The sequence below is a fragment of the Syngnathus acus genome, chromosome 2, assembly GCF_901709675.1.
Source record: "Syngnathus acus chromosome 2, fSynAcu1.2, whole genome shotgun sequence".
Lineage (NCBI taxonomy): Eukaryota > Metazoa > Chordata > Actinopteri > Syngnathiformes > Syngnathidae > Syngnathus > Syngnathus acus.
In genome coordinates, this window is record NC_051088.1 from 14,885,184 (window position 1) to 14,906,218 (window position 21,035).

The window sequence follows — 21,035 nt, forward strand, 5'->3', positions numbered from 1 at the left end:
AAAAGCTGCCTATAATTAAGAATATAAGAATCTAAATGATAAACATTCTGTTTTGATGATCACTTCATAATGTTGATGACTATAAATAAAATATATATAATTGAAAGTATATAAAAACATATTGAATTAGTGTTTCAAAATTGTGTACGTGCGTACGTGTGTGCGCGCGTGTATGCGTGTGTTTGTGCGCGTGTGTGCGTGTGCGCAAATTAACAATTAAATTCAGCTCAATTTGATGCACTTGCATCTTCATAAATCAATTTCAAAACCAATTTTCCGCGTCCAAAATGATTTCACATTACCAATTCGCATCGAAGGGGCAGCAATTTTAATAATAATAGTCTGAATTTTGTATAAATACCAAAAGCATTAGGTCACTTATCTTGACTTAATCTGTACGGTCACACACTGATGTTGGAAGAGAAGCTCTCTGTCTGCTCTATTTCATCCAAAACGTGTTTTATTGATTGAGGTAAGACAATCAAGTTCATCCACAACAAATTCTCTCATCCATGTTTATATATTGATTTTGTTTTGAGCAGGGATGCGCAGACAAATTGGAACACAAACATGGGAGCATGGGATTGTCCAAGATCTTTTTCCAGTGAAAGGAATTCGGAATGCTACACATACCAAGAGATAATTATGGGGCAATTGCATGCTTCCAACTTTGAGTAAACTCGTGCAAAAATACAAGTACAGTTGTTGTTGTTTTTCAATTTGTGACGCTGTGGAGCCTGGAACCTTCCCATCCTTTCGTTCCAGGGTGTTATGCGCACCGTCTGCGGCACAGTGGCGCTGCGGTACCCGTTTTTGGCTCCGTTCTACTGTACTCCTCCTTCTCCGCCCTCCCGACGCCAACCCACAGCAACACGATACCGGACACGAGCGGTCCAAACAAGCCTGCAAATAAACGAGGCGTTCCCATCCGCCCCAGCCTGTCTGTCTGTCTGACTAACGGAGCTCCAAAGCGTCTGGAACCAGCGCAGTCGACCGCCCCGGGGAAGATCAGCTCCAGAGATATACGTTCTCCCCCACCTCCGCTTGCAAAGCTCTCCAGTGATATTCCTTTCGTGTGTGGAAAGACTAAAAAGTCGCTGCGATTGGAAGATTTTTTTCCCTACAAGACCGAGAAATAAGCTGGGACGCAGGAGAGAACGAACTCGCTAGCTGTCGGCTAATGGGGAGCTTCTACTACATTTAGCTACCTAGCCAAGTAATTGGCTAACGTGTAATTACATGGGAACGTCCTGTTTGCAGCGCAGACGCTGGGGAGGACATCAGCGGATGGTGCATGGATAATTAAATGGCATATCCGTCGTTTTAGGCGACATTTTTCGTCTTAAGCCAAGTTTTTTTTTGCAGCAGCGGCAGGAGACTGGCGTCCAGTGGCTAGCATGTCAGCTTGTATAGATGGCTTGTTTTCGCAATTGCGTTTTATATACGCCCGACATCTCAAGCGCATAGCTTTTATGCAGCAATTAATCACGGAACGGCGTTAACTTAAGTTGTTTACTCCCCGCTTGATGGCACAGCGAGCATCAAATGTATAACTGTACGCCAGGAAGAGCATTTCGACCTGAGGACTGAAGGAAGAAACATTTATGTGGTGACTGCAAAACGAAGAGGACCAGAAAGTACATCGAGTGTGTGGATTAGCTCCAAGTGAAAGACCAAAGTCGATCAATACGATCATGCCTGTGGGCCGAACTACAACGATGCAGTGTCTGGCAAAATTCGGCTTTTGCCTGGCTCTTCTCCTTACCCCGGTGGCTGGTAAGTGGCTTAGTTGCGTATAGATTATTGTCTTGTAAATATTTAATGCATTTACTGTACTATAGTGTTGTGTACACCGAACACGTCACTCGATATCACTTAGTGTGGTTCCGGTTTGAAGTCTCCACAATCTCAAATCCCTTCCAAATATCATCTTCCTGCCTGCCTGCCTGCCCCCTTCTCTGGGATTTCTGCACAGTTCGGTGGATCTCATCTCATTGTTGTCTAGTAGCCTTCACAGATAACTCATCTTGAGCACTGAAGCAAATACCCACACTGGCTCTTTTTTTAATCGTTCTGTGTACAAAGGCCTGGAAAAACACTGCCAAACATACTGCAGGCCTTGTCTGCCAACTTGTGCCCCAACCCCCTCCTCCGTTTTCCAGACATTGGGTTGAGGCCAGGCTTCTGTGACACCTTGAGCATGATAAGATGCCCGCTTGGGCTGTGCTGAGATGGAGGAACAGTGTATGCAGGGAATGTGTTGGAAGATTTTTTTTAATGAGCACAGTTAATGGTACGGTCTTCGCTGGTGTGCTGGGATTATTCATGTTTTTTGTCATACATATGTGTGTTTGTGTTACCAGTTATCAAATGTGTCATATTTAACAGAGTTGTGTTTGATTTTAGTTGCGCTCTGTTTTTACTTTAATTTTAGTGCCTAAAAGTTGTGTAATATAGTAACACCCAGGTCTAATTGCATTGCTTGGGGGGAAGAAATATTTGCTATGTTTTGAATGACAGGTCCATACAATTACCTTATTAACGAATTTCATGATAAATATTTCAGGTTATGGTACATATTTGTAAGTAATGAGTCAAGTCTTGTGTACACTTAATGGTTAGAGTAGATAACAGTAAAACTATCGTCCAGTTGGCCAATGTTTGAAGGGCCATAATCAGTTGATTTAATCATCCTATTTAACATGCATCTGCACTATCAATTTGAAATAATGTTATTTTATTAATACAAAGATGGAAACTCATTTTTTTCGGATTCGTTGAGTAATCGACAAACTAATCAACAGATCAATACATCATTAAAATAGTCATTAGTTGCAACCCAAATTGCCCAGGTAATAATAAGACAAATTGCATGTAGTATATAAAATATCCTTGAAAAATCAAATGTAGAAGAATGTTGTGACCTGTATAAGGAATGCACTTTTGTTGGACAGAGTATAAATATACTGAATTTTGTGTAAGCTCACTGAGTACTAACACTTGATGATGTGATTATGACTTGGAATTGTGATGAAAATATGTTTTATTTCAATCAAATATTGTTATATTGTTATTGTTTTTATTGAACACGGCCTTCTGTATAACCCTCTAGTAACGTCTTGTCATTACAACTTCGCTACCAGAAAAATTCCCATATTAGCAAACAAAATAAACAAAACTAACCAAACATTCAAATAATAATAAATGCTTGTGGCAAATATGTCATGTGTTACTTTGGGTGCTGAGATGTCACAGGTATTAAAAGCAGTGATCACATATGACCGGCGAGGTGACTATTGTGCTCTTGCCGGTCGATGTTAACCACAGCATTCAAAAGCAGTGTTTTTTTTGTTTTTGTTTTTTTTTAAAGCCCATAGCCTGCAGAAAAAATGGGAGATGAGGCATTTTCAAGGTAAAAATACAGCGCCAAATAAACAAATGCATAAATAAATGCGTCTGCGTGATTAGTCAACTAATCTTGGCAGCCATTGATAAAACCATGACTTGTACATGAGGATTGGTGTTTCTGTTTTGATATGCACCCGCATCCAAAAATGCTTGTTTTTGGATTCAATATTTGGGTTATATCACAGTTTGTTTTGGTTTAGCTTGTGTTTCCCTCCAAGCAGAAAATATATTGAGGAGATGAGTGAGATATGGAAAGAGGAGAGTAAAATGTATTGACAATTTCCAAGAGCAAGAGAGGTCGGGTAAAAACATATTTATCATTATTGCAAATGTGAAAATCCACCGTAATTTTCGGACTAAAAGTCGCTCCGGAGTACAAGTCGCATCAGCCATAAAATGCCCAAAAAAGTGAAAAAAAACCATATATAAATCGCTCCGGAGTAGAAGTCGCATTTTGGGGGGCAATTTATTCGACAAAATCCAACACCAAGAACAGACATGAACGAGCAACAACAGGCTAAACGATAGGTATGCTAACGTGACATAAACACAAACAAAGAGCTGAGAATGGGCCTGACGTAACATTCAGAGTTATTAAAAAAAACTATTACATAAATAACACGTTTATAAAACCATTTGTGTCACTCCAATTCATTAAATCCATCGATCGTCCTTTGTCAACAATGGGTGCGCGCCGCTGACGGCGCTTGCACTTCAAAATATTCCACAGGCCCATATAACGATATATAAATTAGATATCAAATAACTATTATATAAGCAATAATATTATCAAACCATCTGTGCACTCTAAATCATTAAATCCATCTTTGTCCTTTTTGTAAACAAGCGCCGCGTCGCGCTGCTGACGTCACTTGAAATTCAAATTACAGTAATCCCTTGCTACATCGCGGTTCGTTTATCGCGGTTTCACTTTTTTTTGTTGAAAATTTTTGAAAAAAAACATATAAGTCGCTCCTTATTATAAGTCGCCCCCCCACCCAAACTATGAAAAAACCCGCGACTTATAGTCCGAAAATTACGTTATTCTTATGGAATTTGAAAAAAAATATCAAATTTGGATTGCATATCATATGCGATATGGCAGAAAGATCTTATGCCATTTATTTTGGGGTAAGTCACAACATGTGAGATGTAACGTTTCTTAGCAACTGTGTTTTTATGGTGCAGAAAAAGAGTTCTGAATAACAAACGGGCTGTGCCATTCCTTCTTGCAATCGTGATGAAAGTGAATGTTCAGAAACATACAACATGAACATTTCTTGGACATAAGGTTCACTTCTTGGCTCATGTTCTCATCCATGTTTACGTATGGCTACAATGCTGACAGCCCTCCAAGTCGACTCGTCTGGAAAGTGTACACTTGACTGTATGTGATGTTAAAGTTGTATCAATATTGTTGTATTTTTTGAGTACGAGTACAGATGTACAGCGTCCTTCTTTTCAACAGCAGTAACCACTGGAGTGCAATAATGGCTTTCTCTCCTGCGAGCAAGGCTTAAAAGGAAAAGAAAAATCTGTCTTTCGCTGATGCAAATCTGTGTGGGCCGTTTTAACACATTTTGAACGGGTATTCATTTTTCTAATGAAACGCTCCAGCAAATTTGAATGCCTTGCAATCATACAAGCCTTACTGTGAAATTCTGGGCTTTTCGACACCATAGAAGAACAATAAGCTTTTACTGCCCTTTTCAAAATGCTGTGATTTGCACATGTATGGTTTTAAAGCACCAATGTGCTTAAATGTTACGACTTTCACTCAAAATATATTTTAAACATTGCTATTCTTCTCTGATTCTCTGAACATACTTATATATTTCGTTCAAAATAGAATTTGGCGATAATTCCGTTATCAATATATATCGCGATTGATATGTGATCAACACTTCATTTGTGACATTGCATGAACAACAAATGAAGTTTAATGGGACTATCAATGAGAGGGTATTGCATCTCCATATTTATCGATATCGACCGATATAAATTATATCGTGATAGAATTTTCTGCCACAAAACCTGTTTGAAAAAAAAAAAAATGATGTGGCAATATTTTATGTGCTGAAGAGAGACAAATTCACCTTTAACAGAGTGACTGCAAGGCAAAAGGTTTCAAAAAGAAAGCATCTGCTCATGATCCCAACCATGCCTGCAAGGCAAGCCAAGTTGTAAAACTTGAAAATGTCTTTGTTTTGGCTTGCATGGCTTCTTCTGAGACGTGCTCATTAATCTGGAGTTGTAAAACATGGTGGCACCAGAGTGACTAGGAGAGCTTTTACCATGCAGCAAGATAATGACCCAAAACACACAAAGGACTTTGTTAAGACCAGAAGTGGAAGGTTTTTGGCTGGCCAAGTCATGCGTAGAGCTAGGAGCCTCCTTAAGAAGAGATTGAAGGGAAGTAAGCCCATCAAAGATAATCCAAGATCAAAAATAGCTGAAAATCAAAATCAGGTGAAGTTATTTCATACTTGATGAAGCCATGATTTTTTTTTTTCTGTACATTTTGTCTTTCAAAGATGTCCTTTTGTTTTCAGCGGCATGTGGCAGTCATGTGCACTTGACAAGAAGGGTAACCATAGCCTCCTTTTCGCTTCTCTGCCTCTCCAATTGTAAGATTCTTCTTCAAGTATTTAATAATTGAAACAAGAGTAAAGATACAGTCTCACAAGAAGGACCTAGGGCAGAGTTTCAGCAGTTTTCTTTGGAGAGTAGCATTTTAGGAAAAGCATGAATTGCTGTCCGAGATGTATACGTATATACATTTTATTACACTGGGGTCACACTTAATTTGATTGTCTGGTCCAAATAAAGCAGAAAATTTCAAAATCATCAGCTGAGCTCCATATGCTTGCTGAAAATGTGTTTAATGGAGCTATTTTCACCATCTGAAATCAAACAACGTTTTAGATACCAAACATCATTTTAAATAAAAACAATGGCTTGATTATTAAAATAGGTGTCGATTAATTTGATCATCCATTGGCTATGTATTCTACAATAAATGATTTGATGCGTTTTTTGAGGTGCGGGCTGCCAAACGAAGGACGGTTCAATTTGAAAGTGGACAAATTAGATTTGGTCTGACTTCATGGGATTATGATTTGAGTCAACATGGTACGACTCAAATCGAATGGGTATGATGCAATGACTGTTTGGTTGACATTTTACAGACATATGAATGACCTTTTCGTATTGTAATTGTCCCTATAAGACATTTGGGATAGACCAGTGGCGATCATCATGTGCTTTGTTCATAAATGATTTGAGATTATCCCCTTGTCCCCCCTTGTTGTGTAACAGCACGCCACCTCACTCATCTGTTTTCACCACATATTTGTGAAAGTTAGGATACAGAGGGTGGTTGGGGCAGCGGGGGTGGAAGCCAGGTTCTGGCACAAAAGCATTGTGGTCAGTAATTGCGGCCCTCCGATTTGAGGGCAGTATCAACTCTGGGATTAGCCTAACCGTACCAGACCCAGACAGACACAGACGGAGAAGTGGTGGCGCTTTTAGGGGGTGGTTGTCGTTACGCAACAGATGGCATGGATTAAGTATGTACTTGCCCCCACCTCATCCCTGCCATCCTTAAACAGGCTTGGAATATCGGGGGTGTCAGCAAAGGCCCCTGAATCCACCTCAGCAACGAGAACACACCCAAATAAAAGCTGTAGCAGGTAGATTAGCGCTGATAGATAAATAAATAGCTTGACTTTCTGCAATAATAGGAACGTCAGATCCAAGTGGTAAGAGTAATCACCCCAAATACTGTCTTTCTTTAATTGGAGTTCCATAGCTACGTACAGATCCTTATAAATGATTTAATTGCAAATCTCCTCAGTAGGATTTCTGACACGATTGCTGCGTTTTGCAAGCTTCCCGTGAATTCAGTTCAATAACTCCACATTGCCGTCATGTGTCCAGACTTTAAGGACACCCTGTAGTATTCTAACGGCTGTGTCTTGCATGACTCCTCTGGGCCTTGGCAAATAAGGTCAGATTAGATTTGTTGTTTTTCACCAATGAGGCTGAGCGGAAGGGGGGTTGTTTGTGGGGGAGGGCGGGAACACCAGCTCCGGGGAGGAGGGTTACTGGGCTAGAGTGGGGGAGAGATGGAAGGGGTGAGTTTGAACAAATATCTGGGCCAAGGGGTGCCCACTAAGTGCCAGTCATCGTCCAATGAACAAGCTTGGAAAGAGAGCCACACTTGAGCCTTTTGATATGACTTTGCCTTTCTCTCTCACGTGTCACGCTTGACTGGGTTTGCCAGTACAGCAGTGGAAGCTGGGCTCAAGCTCTGCAGAGCACGACCGGGAGCAGAGGCTGCCATGGCCAATCAGAGATAAACACTGGGATTGGCCGCCAACCAGAAATGTCTCTAAGAGATTGAAAGAATTTTGTCAAAGCAGCAACAACAACCAATGACCTGCAGAAATGCTCTTGGAGTTGAAATTGCAAATAAATCAGCTATAGTTTGAGCTTTTCTGTTTATTCGCTTTGTTTTTTATTCAAGGATCGAATTGGGCGGTTGAGTTTTAGGGCTGCAGCTGTCAAATATTTCAACATTCGACTAACGTACTGAAAAGGATCTCAAATAATGGTGTATTCGGAAACTACTGGTATATTTTTGCTCACTACAATTAATTTAATAATGCACAGCCAATTGGTTTCTTTTTGTATGTGATCAACTACTTTTTGTTTCTTAAATTCACTTTGTGCATCGCAGCAATCTCCATTTGACTCTTCAGAAACACTTTCAGAGTGGCAATTTCAAACATACTTTAACCTTAAACTTAGTATTTCTTCTTTAGAAAAAAAAAGGGCAATAAATATAAGAAAAATATTTCACTTGAGCACCTCGCCTGTGACTTAATACAAGCTGCAAGGCTGTGCGTTTCTGAATCTATGATAACTCGGACAATAATTCGAATAGAAATGTTTGTAATGTATAAGTGCGAAATCCATTGATACAATAATCTGTATTGCACAACACATTGATCATACACACTTTGTACGCACGTCGCGGCAATACGCTTCAGTATGGTGGAAAGGCTTTTACCCTAACCCAGGCTCTCCTCCCCAAATCAGTTCTGAGGGACCCCCCGGGGGTGCTGCGTTCCCCTCCTGCCGAGATACGTATCTAAAAAGCCCTCGGATTTTTTCCAATTCTCAATGTATTATGGGCATACGGAGTTAGCTTTCAGGGATTTTGTAACATTTGGCAGCTCTATCTATTTTCCGACGTAAACGCCCTTTTGCCGTGTTGCAAGTTAATGTGCTTGGTTAGGAACACAATGCGAAATTCGACTCGCAGCTGTGATGAGAATCCGCTTATTTCGAGACTCGGATCACGGTACTGTACAGTAGATGATTTTTTTTTTACATTCAAAAAGAGACGGGAATAAAATCAATTAGTGCAAAGGATAGGTGAACCTTTTGAATTCTTGTCAAACCACAAGCAGCCAACAATGTCAGTGTATTTGTTTTACTGTCTCGGGTGTTGTCACTTCCTTCCATTGTCCCTATATATTTTCTCCATTGCAACATGTATCCTGATGTCCGCCAGCCCTCCCTTCAGCAGGACATTTCCAGGAATTTTGAAGCGTCGTCAAGGAAATTGATTCATGGAAGGAAGGATTTTTGTCTTTGGTTGTTGTATATGGCGTTAGAAGAAAATTTGGCCATTTGGGAATAAGGAATCATTTTTTTTTCCCCCCATGGAGCTCAAACAAACCCGCACACTGGCTTTCTCTCACTCGGGCCTTTCGACAAATGAACAGATTTCACCAATTGAAGTGCCACTATGAAATAAATACGATTGTCTGACATCACACGCCGAAGCACTGCAATGTGCTGTTTACAAAATATGAATAATAATGTATTGCACCAGTGAAATAACCGTTTGGCAACTCATTACATCTGTTTTGAATATTTTAGCTGTTGTTTTTAATATTTGCGTAAGCAATGGAATGATGTTTGTTTGATGTCTGTGATGAGTGTCGCCTGTGAGCAAACATACTGGATTGTGATGTCCTTTCTGTGTGAGCGCTTCCATATGGGTTCTGACCTTTAGGCCAGAATTTAATTGACATTTGCATTGATTTTTGGCTGAAAATAGGGAAGCGTGCTTTTGCTGGGGTGGGGGGTGAGTCAAGCAACCCCGAGTTGAAATGTCTGATGTGTGGATGAGTAACAGTTGTACATTTGCTTGTAACCCTGAAGAGCTATTTTCAGCATACTTTTAAATGGTGTTAGTATAAAACTTATTGTGTGCCGAATAATGTTTTCGGCGTCCACGGTCTTGTTTATTTTGTAAAACGTAGCGGTGTGGGCGAACGATAAAAACACACTACTGCTTATTAGATGCTCAGCAAAAGCAGTGCGCTTTTGAATATGATTCATGATGATCTCGTCTCTCTTTTTAGCGGCACAGGGCGAAGAGCGAGAGTGTGCCTTCATTGACCAGCAGCAGCAGTCGGAGGTGGAGCGATTGGCCGGGGGCGAGGGCCGGGTCTCGCCCGAGAATACCACCATCCGATGTGCCAAGGGCAGCCATTGCTTCGGCTTGTGGGAGAAAAGTCCACCGGGCGAAGTCCGATTAGTCAAACAAGGTAGAACATGCGGCACAAGTTACAATGTATGAAATAAAGCACGCACACATATGTAAAACTAAGAATCAGGCACTCTGATCTAAATTCTCCCCTTGTAATATTGCCACATCTGTGTCATTGTCTACCCCAACCAGGTTGTTGGTCCCACCTTGGAGACCACCAAGGATGTCGCGATGACCGCTGCGTGGTGAACAATCTTTCGCCTCAGACCCAGAACGGGACCTACCACTTCTGCTGTTGCGGCACTGACATGTGCAATGTCAATTTCACAGAAGACTTGACGACTCCCAGTCCCACCACTGCACAACCAATCTGTATGCACACACACACATACACACACTAACAGTTCAGCATTGATCGTTTAGAAGTCTTCATACTTTGGAACGTTAACAAGCTAGGCAAGCAGCTGTATAGTCAATTGTTCCTTCCTCTTAATCGAGCAGTGAATAAAATGTAGTGTGTGTTCTGTCTGAGGAGGCGGAGCACATCCATACACGCACTCACGCTGCCATTTATGTTGCCACTCCGCATTCCTTGGAATGCAAGGCGTCTGTCTGTGTTATCAGTCTGCGGTTGGTTTGGTGACTGTTCTACTTAGCAGACAGGTGACAAGACAAACATGGGAGGAAGTCAGAAAGAACGAATGAATGATTTCAGCATGTTGGTTTGTAAAACATGTTTTAATTTGTAAGCGTTTTTTTTTTTTTTTTCCTCTCCATTCTTACCTCATGTTTTAATTTGTAAACATTTTTTTGTACTTCTTTTCATTCTTGCCACTATTGAGGCAACCGCTTTATTGGCTAACTCGCCATTCATGTTATTGAATGCCTTTAATTACTAGTCTTGGTCGCGTATTTCTTTAGTTACCAAAAATATAAATGTGCTCTATGTCAAGTGAAATATATAATTTTTTTATAATCTGTGATATTCAGTGAGACATTTATACAGTATACCAAGCCCCAATTTTATGCATTATTACTTGTGCTAAAAACAAATTTAATATTACCATGGCTAACTACACTCCTCTACAATCTATTATTGATTTTGCAAATCAATTTTATAAGGCTTGGTTTCGTTCTGGGGCTGCTTGGCTGCAGCTCAGTGGCCTAGTGGTAGAGTGTCCGCCCTGAGACTGGAAGGTTGTGGGTTCAAACCCCGGCCGGGTCATACCAAAGGCTATAAAAATGGGACCCATTGCCTCCCTGCTTGGCACTCAGCATTAAGGGTTGGAATTGGGGGGTTAGATCACCAACTGATTCCCGAGCGCGGCACCGCTGCTGCTCACTGCTCCCCTCTCCCCCAGGGGATGGATTAAAATCACATGGGGATGGGTTAAATGCAGAGGACAAATTTCACCACACCCAGGTGTGTGTGTGACGATCATTGGGACTTTAACTTTAACTCTGGCACAGAGTGTCTTAAATACAGGGTCCAATGAAATTTCAAAACAATCAAGGCATTCTAGAGTGTGCTACTCCGTGTTAGAGCTTGGTTTTAACCGCAGGTCATGGGTCCTCCAACAAGTTAACGACCTAAAACGTGAAAATATCTGAATAGCTAAAGAACAAATTTTGTGGCTTAGTGGGACGTTTAATAAACGCATATCTAAACCCTCTTAAAAATCCGTCGGCGCTGACACATTTTGTGCATAGAAGTGCATAAGTCTTATTGATAGCTACAGAAATCCTTTTATTGCAGCCAGACTATTCATAAGAATAATGGCATCATCTTCTTTGCTCGTTGCTGTGAGTTCCTGATCGATAGAAAAGCGCTATATACATATATATTTTTGTGTAGGTTTGTTGTGGCCATTTTCTATCTGCTCAATATTTTTAAACTGTTATCCGCGCAGACCCGCGCTATGAAGAGACAATAAACATTGCCCTGGCAACCGTCTTTGTGTTGGCCGTCATCGTGGGAGCTGCTTTCTTTGGTTACCGCATGATGCATGGTGAGTTTCCATGGCGCCACACCGAGAGCAAGAACAGACCACATTCAGTAGCTAAGTTTGTTAAATGCTTTGGTGGAGCCGTAATCACTGTAATAAATGGAATCTGAGAGGACCTACTTTAAAGTACTTTGTGTGTGCTTGTTTTTTTTTTTTTAATTTCTTCCAGGAAATAGTAAGCAAGGTCTTCACAATCTGAATATGATGGAAGCTGCTGCCTCTGAGAGCTCTTTGGACCTGGATAATCTCAAGCTTCTCGAGGTCTGTTTCTGAAATAGCATAAGTTTTTTGTTCTACAGAGAAAGCATGCCACTTATTGTATATAACACATAGTGGGACAATTTACAAGGCTGTTCCGTTTCACCACACTCCTCAGTTCGAACATTTCGGCAGAATTCATTGCGAGGGGGGCAACCATAATAAACACAGTTTAAGTACGGTAGTTCTTATGGTGTTCTGATCCGGGTTTTATGCTGTTGATTTGATACCAATGCCAATACCGATCACAAATTAGGTGTCGAATTTGCACTTTTGAAGCTACAACTAACAATTTTTTTTAACTCATCTGATGTTGACGATTATTCAAAAACAGAACATTGCTTCAAATTGACAGTGCAGTAAATGCACAATCATAAATTGTGATTCTGTAACGTGTCAGGAAAATTAGCAAATTTTCTTTCTGGATTAAACACAATAAAAATTTATTTAAAAAATGTAATGATTTGTTTCATTAAGTATAAGGAGATCCATCCATCCATTATCAGAACCACCTAGCCACACAAGGATCAAGATGTTGTTTGAAGTTGTATTTTTACCTTGGTGTCAAGACACCCTGTAGAACACACAATAAATGAATTAAAATAATTAAATCAAATAAAACAAAAATACCCACTGGCCATAAGAGGTACCAATCAAATATATATATATGTATATATGGATGGATATATATATATATTTAAGAACAAGATGAATCACCATTGCTCATTTTCCAGACTCCAGAGGAATTGTTTTCGCCTTTTGCTTCTTCCAAGAAATTAACTTAGAACTACCACCCACAATGACAAACATGCTTACAAAATGACAACACCACCTCAAGCTTCAAGTCTAGGCATGCTTGTTATCAAACTGATGAGATGAAAACAGCACCAGTAACTGAATGCACATAAGAAACGACAGCATATTCAAATGATATGACTTTTATATGACTATGGATGGCTCACTATTATCCAATTCTCACTCTGAAATGCACTGTTGTCCATTTTTTTCACCAACTTCACTTCACCACCAATAAAAGAAGCCCAGGAGGCAGATACCTCCGATTTGAATTTGAATATTTGTTATGTGTAATGTTAGCAGTCATGCTGTGGTGCACAGTCCGCCATCCAATTCATGGAATAAGGCATGAATTGAATTCCTTCCATTGCCCACCCCCTTCCCTTTTTTTTTTTTTTTTTTAGCTGATCGGCCGGGGTCGATACGGCACTGTCTATTGCGGCTCCCTCGATGAACGACCTGTCGCCGTTAAGGTCTTCACAGCCGCCAACCGGCAGAACTTTCAAAATGAATGCTCCATCTACCGGCTGCCACTACTGGAGCACGACAACATCGCCCGCTTTGTGGGCGCTGATGAGCGGACGGGCCCAGAGGGGCGCACCGAGTACCTGCTGATCATGGATTACTACCCACATGTAAGTGAAGTGACTAGTTTAGTCACTGTTGTTTGTTATATACCTTTTTCTATGAAGACAAACCAAAGCCACCTCTTGGTCATGGAAAGTATTGTAAGGAAATGACAAAGTGTGCATCTCAATCAGCTGCCAGAGTTTGCGCACGTAGCTGATGTTACTATTTTGTCAGGGATTCTAAAAGGTTGCAAATAGTTGTACACAATTTTTCTTGACAAAAGAAAAACAGTTGACGACTATTAATTACGTCTTTGCGACAGTTTGCGACTTTGAAAGGACCCTGCCAAAAAAAAAATCAACATTCAGGCCATGAGCGAAACATCACGAAGGTTACTTCGCTGCTCAGTGAGCCTTAAGAAGGAAGCATGATCAAATAGAACTAAAACGTGACATTGAGGGTTTTAAGAGCTACCATTAAAAAGTCGAAGTAGAATAAAAGCTGAATTATTTGCTCTGATAAACAACCTGTGTCATCACTTGGATGTGGTGAAGCAGCTTGTCACTTGTTTTGAAGTGGCGGCAAAGACTCAGCAATCGCCTCCGCACGTCACATCTCGTTTTGTCAAAGCTTAAGTGCTATGCTTACGATTGAATTGACTTTTTCTGCCTCATCACTTTCCCATCGGTGCTTCTTTTTTTCTGTCTCTTACCCTAGGGATCTCTAAGCCGCTACCTGAGCGTTCAGACCAACGACTGGGTCAACAGCTGCAGGCTTGCTCACTCTGTCACTCGTGGATTGGCGTACATGCACACGCAACTCTTCAAAGGAGGTGAGCTGGCAGAAAAATCACACCCACCGGTTTTTAGACCTACGAGCATTTCGGAGCAAGATTTTCTTTCTCTTTTAGCCAGTTTTGTTTGACTTATTTGGAAATCCCTGTCTTCCTGCCTGCACAGTACAGCTCTGTGTACCCGGGCCTATTTATAGATTCAAGGAAAATTGGAGAGAAGGTTGAAGTGAGCTGATATGAATATTCCCCAGGCTTAGTGAAATCATTCTTGGTAGGCAGAAGTGACAGCTATACAGAGCTGCAACTCCTTTGGCCCTCCTCATTCTTTGGAATCAGCAGGGGTACTCATCACAGTGTCAGCGAGGCTTACAAGCAGGGACAGCAAGTGACAGGCGAAAAGTAAAAAGGAAGGACGAGTTGCCCGCTGTTGGTGGAGCTGCGATCAGGAAAATGGATTCAGTATTTCTGGTCAGTAAGATTGCTCAGGCAGGGGATATTCGGCAGTATGACCATATTAATAAATCTAATTTGTATCGATTTTCTTTTTTTTAATGAGGGTTTAGCAGCCTGTACATTTTGTTTCGGTAGAATGTCAAGAGGAAGCGATATGAGAGGATTTGTTTGAAGCTTTGTGGTTGAATACGGAGCGGAAGTTTAAGCGCTCAAGTTAGGGCAAGGTACCACCGTGCTTTTACTAACTAATGGTGCCAAACCTGTTCATTTTTCAAGTGGTTATCTATATTGTATTTTGTTCTAATCGGTCACTATTATCCAACCCAGTGAACTATAGAAACAGCCTAACCGCCACGGCATTGTCTGGAATTTTATATCGCATTTCTTCTTTCCTTCTTTCAAAGACATGTACAAGCCAGCAGTCTCCCACAGGGACCTGAACAGTCGGAATATTCTCGTTAAGGCCGACGGCACTTGTGTAATCATCGATTTTGGGCTGTCCATGAAGCTGACGGGTAACAGGCCAACACGCCACGGCGAGGAAGATAACGCTGCTATCAGTGAGGTGAGAGCAGACTCCTAGTTAGTTACAGGTACTCGAAGGAGAATTTAATGAAAGAGATGGTAGTGGAGTATAGCAATAAGGACTCCTTTTGTTTTCTCTCATTCTCAACCGCCTTGTAGGTGGGCACCATCCGCTACATGGCGCCAGAGGTGCTGGAAGGAGCAGTCAATCTGAGGGATTGTGAGTCTGCGCTGAAACAGGTGGACATGTATGCTCTGGGCCTGGTCTACTGGGAGACTTTCATGAGATGTACAGACATTTTCCCCGGTAAGACTTCACTCATGTACAGATGCATTTTTCTTTATATAGTATGAGCATAAAAAACAGCCCCTAAATTGCACATCTTTCCTCCTGACCTTACCACCTCTAGGCGAATCTGTACCAGAGTACCAGATGGCCTTCCAGGCAGAGGCAGGGAACCACCCGACGTTCGAGGACATGCAAGTGCTGGTGTCAAGGGAGAAACAGCGGCCCAAATTTCCAGAGGCCTGGAAAGAGAACAGCTTGGTATGTGCGTATGGAACGTCTGAGTCGGAAAGGGAAAAACACAAATAGCAGTATATCAAAAAATTGAAAACAAAAAAAAATCATTCAATTAAAAAGTTTGATGCCAGTGAGACACAGGATAAATAGGAAAGGAAGTATTTGCAAAATATTTTGCGGACTCTAAAGCCGGTTTGAGAATGATGAGTATTCTGGCAATTACAATGCGACTCATCTCTTCTCTGGCAGGCTGTTCGCTCTCTGAAAGAGACAATGGAAGACTGCTGGGACCAGGACGCGGAAGCCCGCCTCACAGCCCAGTGTGCCGATGAACGGGTGGCCGAGCTGCTCCTCATTTGGGACCGCTCCAAATCCGTCAGCCCCAAGCTCAACCCTATGTCTACCACTCTGCACAATGAGAGGTAAAAATCTTAATTAAGGTTCTCCTGCCTGCCTGCTCTTTAAAACCAGAAATACTTTCTCGCCGTTTCCATCTAGAAACCGCGTGACACCCAAGTCTGGCCCGTATGCTGATCACTCCTCCACTTATATTGAAGAGCATGAGGGCGTGGCCAAAAACGCGCAGGCCGATACTACGAGTTCCGCAGGTGTCCGAATCGGGGGTGGGACCGGGGAGAGGAACAGGAACTCCATCAACCAAGAACGCCAGCAGCAAGCCCACGCCCGCCTGCCCAGCCCAGAGAGTAGCAGCACTAGTGGGGCTTGCTTGGGTCTAAGAGGGAGCCCCTCAGAATCCACCACAACCACCACTATAATTTCTGAGTCTGAGGGGCCAACGGGCTGCAACACGGTCCCCGTTTGCCTCCATCTAACTCAGGACGACTTGGAGACCACCAAGCTTGACCCCAAAGAGGTGGACAAGAACCTGAAAGAAAGCTCGGACGAGAACCTGATGGAACACTCGCAAAAGCAGTTCTGCTCGCCAGACCCGCTAAGCCCGGGTAGTTCCAGCTTGCTCTACCCTCTCATCAAGATGGCGAGCGAAGCCTCGGGTACGGCCGAACCATCCGCCCCCATACCTGCCGCCGTCTTCCCTCTGCCTAAGCAGCAGAATTTGCCCAAAAGGCCGTCAAGCTTGTCCCTGCGTAGCAAGCCAGCCAAGAAGGAGTCGTCGTCCTCTTCGCTCAGGTTCAAGTTTGGACGATCGGGAAAGTCCAACCTTCGGCAGGTGGAGGGATCAAAGATTAACGGCGGTGCGGTAACGGGCCCAAACGTGGATACAGAAGCTCATCGGGGCACGGGCATAAATAATATACCTGCCCTACGGGACGTGCACGCTAACGGCAGCATTAATGGCGCCATCAACGGTCACAACAGCGGGCTTGTTTCTTCTGCGGCCATTGGCGGAAATGCAGGATTCGGAGGATCCGGCGTTCCCAACGGAAACGGAGTGTTACAGTCCGATGACAGTCGACTCAGCCTGGGCATCATCACGGCCAGCCCCGACGAACACGAGCCGCTTCTAAGCCGTGAGCAGCCGGATCCCAGGGACGCGTCTTCGAGCGTGGCCGCGCTGCGCTCGGCTCGACCCAATACCAACAACAACAACAGCAACACTGGCCACGATGAGAGCGGAGGCGAAAGCGAAGGGGGCGGAGACGAGGACACGGAAGGAGGAAGCGGGGCACCGACGGGGCCCCCGACAGAAAGCGCGGGACTCGCTTCCGGTGCCCCGGACCTCCCGATGACGGTCACCATGCGAGAAGAGTCCCTGCTTAGGCAGCCCAGAGTTCGCAGACCAGAGAGACCAAACTCCTTGGACCTGTCCTTCACCACACAGGACCTGGCTTCATTAGGTGAGACACCGGGTCACACTTCCACTTTATTGTGTACATGAGTAGCTGTCCATATTTAAAAATGAAAATGACATCACAGTTGCCAATCTGAAAAGATTGAGGAGCCGGTCGTTTTCTCGGTTTGGCCGGAGCTGGTGCTTAGAGAGCAGGAAATGAGCAGGAATGCTCAGAGATGGGGGAATGGAGACACACACTACTTTGGCTGAGGACTTAGCATTTTAACATGGCTAAAACCTCCCAAATGTTGATTTTGCATGATACAAGCCCTTTAACAACTTTTGTTTTGCTTCCCACATTTGTGGTTTGGACTTTTCTCTGATAATTGGTTCCCTTACAGGCTAGAGAAGCTCATAAAGCATCAACAGCGCACCTCTATAGCATGCACACAATCATCAGCCCATGGTACATAAACAAGTGTATTCACCAGTTCAATTATCAGACACAAACAAACCACCTTCACATGAGGCCAGTAATAAAATTGTTCAATTCAAAAGTGTCATTTCTGTTTGCAGGTGACAGCTTCGGGCACCCAGGCAGCTCCTTGGGCACCGGAGATAAGATCAAGAAACGAGTCAAGACGCCATATTCCCTGAAGAAATGGCGGCCCACCACTTGGGTCATCTCCACGGACGCGAGGGGGCTCGAGGTCAACAACAACAACAACAGCGGGTCCGGCCGGGGCCAAGGCCACAGCCACAACCGGCCCAAGTCCACTTCAGCCATTTACTTGCGAGGTGGAGACATGGTTGGCGAGCGTAGCGACACTCTGGTGTGAGTGTACGGCCAGCAGCTGTTGAAGACTGAACAAACACACAAAGTTTTTTGGGGGCGGGGGAGGGGTGGGGTCTGAATCAGCAAGAGGAAGCTACGTGGAATAGTACACTAAGAGTCGAGTCCCATGTACAGTACACTAATTAGGTTTTCTTGCTGTGTCTTTTCCGATGAACATCATTTGCTTTAAACGCAATCCAAGCTATGCGGCATTCTCTCCCGCTCGTCTGTCCCGTTCTAGCCGTTCCTCACAAGCATCCGAGTGTTTTCTTTCCTCCCTACGTGCACTTTGAGCCGATGAGATCGGCGTTTGGTCCTGCCCTGCTCGTCGTGACGGCGCCACCGCACGGAATGCAATCATGTGCTCTTGTTTGTTTTCGTTCAAGCACAAAGACCCTCTTGAAAAGAAGAAACGGTCTTAAAAGGCAGAGCGATGTTTTATTTGTAATTTTTTATTTGATTTTTGTATGCAAGACCTGTCGTCGTGGACTATCTGTGTTCTGTACCATCGCATAAGTTTAATTGTGCAATAGGATGTCGCTTTTAGATGCTCGTCATGTTTCTCCTTTTTTGTTTTTAACCCTCAATCATATTTTGAATATGTCAATCTCCTTTGCACTTACGATTAGTCACAATCATCAACCTTGCCCCCGCCCCTGTTTGAAGTGGAAAAACAAATGACAATCCTTCGTTTTCCATCCCAACAATCGAGCTCGTTTGACTGGTTGAGAAAGTTGGGACTTTTCCCCACCCACTTTCCACACAATCGCACCATGAATCTTTTTTTGTTTTTTATTCAATCTATTTCAATTTTCAATCAATTTTTAATTCAATCTCTTGTCTCAGTGTCACTTGACTTCATGTTTGATTGAATCACAACCAGGAGACTTTGTGCTTCTTGGAACTGTACTGGAAATGAGAAGAAAAAAAAGAACGACAAAGAATACCAAACCCCCTTCCAAACACGCTGAATATTGTTTGTGCTTCTACTGGTCACATTGCTTAATGTTTGAATGGGTGGTTCTACAGTATGTTTGTTTGTGTGTTTCTTTAAAGGGGCAACCCCAAATGTTTCTTTACATTAATATGTTTTATGTGCCCCCATTAGTTATTCTGATTCCATGCAATATGGGTTAAGACAGCAAAATTTGCATTTTTTAATCCATCTCAGGCGGCGGCCATTTTGCCACTTGTCAACTGAAAATGACATCACAGTTGCCAGGTTCTCAGGTCACAGCTCAGCTTAAAAAAAACTGGTGAGCCGTGATTGGTTGTGTCCTGAGACTTGGCTGGGATGTCATTGTATGCAAGTGGCAAAATGGTCACCACCCCTGAGATGGATAAAAACGGGTGAATTTTGCCTGTTTAATTCATATTCCACAAATGAAATATTACTCAGAGCAATGTGTTTCAACTAGTTGGGCTGCACACAACATATTATTACAAAGAAAATGTTGGGCTTGATTTTCTCTTAAGTAGTTTTGTTTTGCTGGAGCCTTTAAGTAATTTTGTTTTGCTGTAGCTCAGCACTGTACAGTGACTGTACTACAGTCTGTATGTTGTACTCATTCTGTATTCTCTGCGCCACTTCAGGATCAATTAACAAGTTTTCATTTATGTTTTTGTAATCTGTAATTTGTATGCAAGAAAAAAACACTATTATTGCATTTATTTGCATATTTTTATTGGATTCTGTGTTGCATTCAATGGACATCGATGACCTTTGATTCCCTTGCTACACGTTTGCTTGATACAATTTCCCTGAACCTTTTCAAGACACTATGGAAGAAAAAAATATCAATAAATGTATGAAAACTTGAGTTTTATCTGTTTGGGTCATAATAGTATGAGCTTTTATATTCAGACATATTTCATTATCGTGCGGGCCTGGCCAAGAGAAAAATAAAGCATGGCTCTCTGCTCCATCTGAAAATGATCCTGGGAAAAGGAATAATCAACTCAAACATTTTCTTTATAATGAAATGTTCTATGCGCCCCCCCAAGTCATACATGTCATTTTTATTATTGCATTTGCAGAACATGAATTTGGTGGAAAAATAGATCTTAGGGGGTGGCCATTTCACCACTTAATGCCAATTGAAAATGATACAACAGTTATTGAGGTTATTACAAATAGCTCGTGTTCTCTGTGTTTGGTCATGTGACGTTTGCAAACGGAGTCATAATTGATTGTACATATAAGAAAGGTAGCAAGCTCTGCTGTGAAAAGCAATTCCGCAAAGATACATCCAGATGGCGCTAAACAATATTTTTGAGGCCTGAGCAGCAACTAGGTAAGCTTTTCAGATACTAACAAATTGATTTTCCTTCCAATATCAGCAAATATGTGAATGCTGAATGTCTGTCTGTCTGTCTCCCCGTCCATCCATGCATCCAAAATTTGCAGGATAACAATGAATTCGGCCACCGAGGATTGCGTAATCACACGGCTGCCTATGTTGACAGGCTATGCAGTTAGACAGAACTGCTCTCTGTCTATGTCGCTGTTTAAGTGTTCAAACAGTGTGGCTATATTAACAAATTTCCG

At 42.5% G+C, this 21,035-nt stretch overlaps 1 protein-coding gene across 1 annotated transcript; it reads left to right on the forward strand.

The window, feature by feature from the left end:
- The first annotated feature begins 846 nt into the window (after window positions 1-846).
- On the forward strand, window positions 847-19,418 carry bmpr2b (bone morphogenetic protein receptor, type II b (serine/threonine kinase)). The gene is made up of 13 exons (XM_037265032.1): window positions 847-1,776; window positions 9,849-10,034; window positions 10,169-10,348; window positions 11,887-11,985; window positions 12,152-12,243; window positions 13,440-13,670; window positions 14,323-14,437; window positions 15,256-15,416; window positions 15,536-15,683; window positions 15,787-15,923; window positions 16,149-16,321; window positions 16,398-17,716; window positions 18,229-19,418. The coding sequence occupies exons 1-13, from the start codon at window positions 1,695-1,697 to the stop codon at window positions 18,489-18,491; spliced, it is 3,186 nt and encodes a 1,061-aa protein (XP_037120927.1). The 5' UTR covers window positions 847-1,694; the 3' UTR covers window positions 18,492-19,418.
- The last annotated feature ends 1,617 nt before the right edge of the window (window positions 19,419-21,035 follow it).

Coding starts and splice junctions, on each gene's coding strand:
- bmpr2b (XM_037265032.1), top strand. CDS start 1,695: ATGCCTGTGGGCCGAACTACAACGATGCAGTGTCTGGCAAAATTCGGC. Junction 10,349..11,886: donor CACCACTGCACAACCAATCT/GTATGCACACAC, acceptor TTATCCGCGCAG/ACCCGCGCTATGAAGAGACA. Junction 17,717..18,228: donor ACAGGACCTGGCTTCATTAG/GTGAGACACCGG, acceptor TTCTGTTTGCAG/GTGACAGCTTCGGGCACCCA.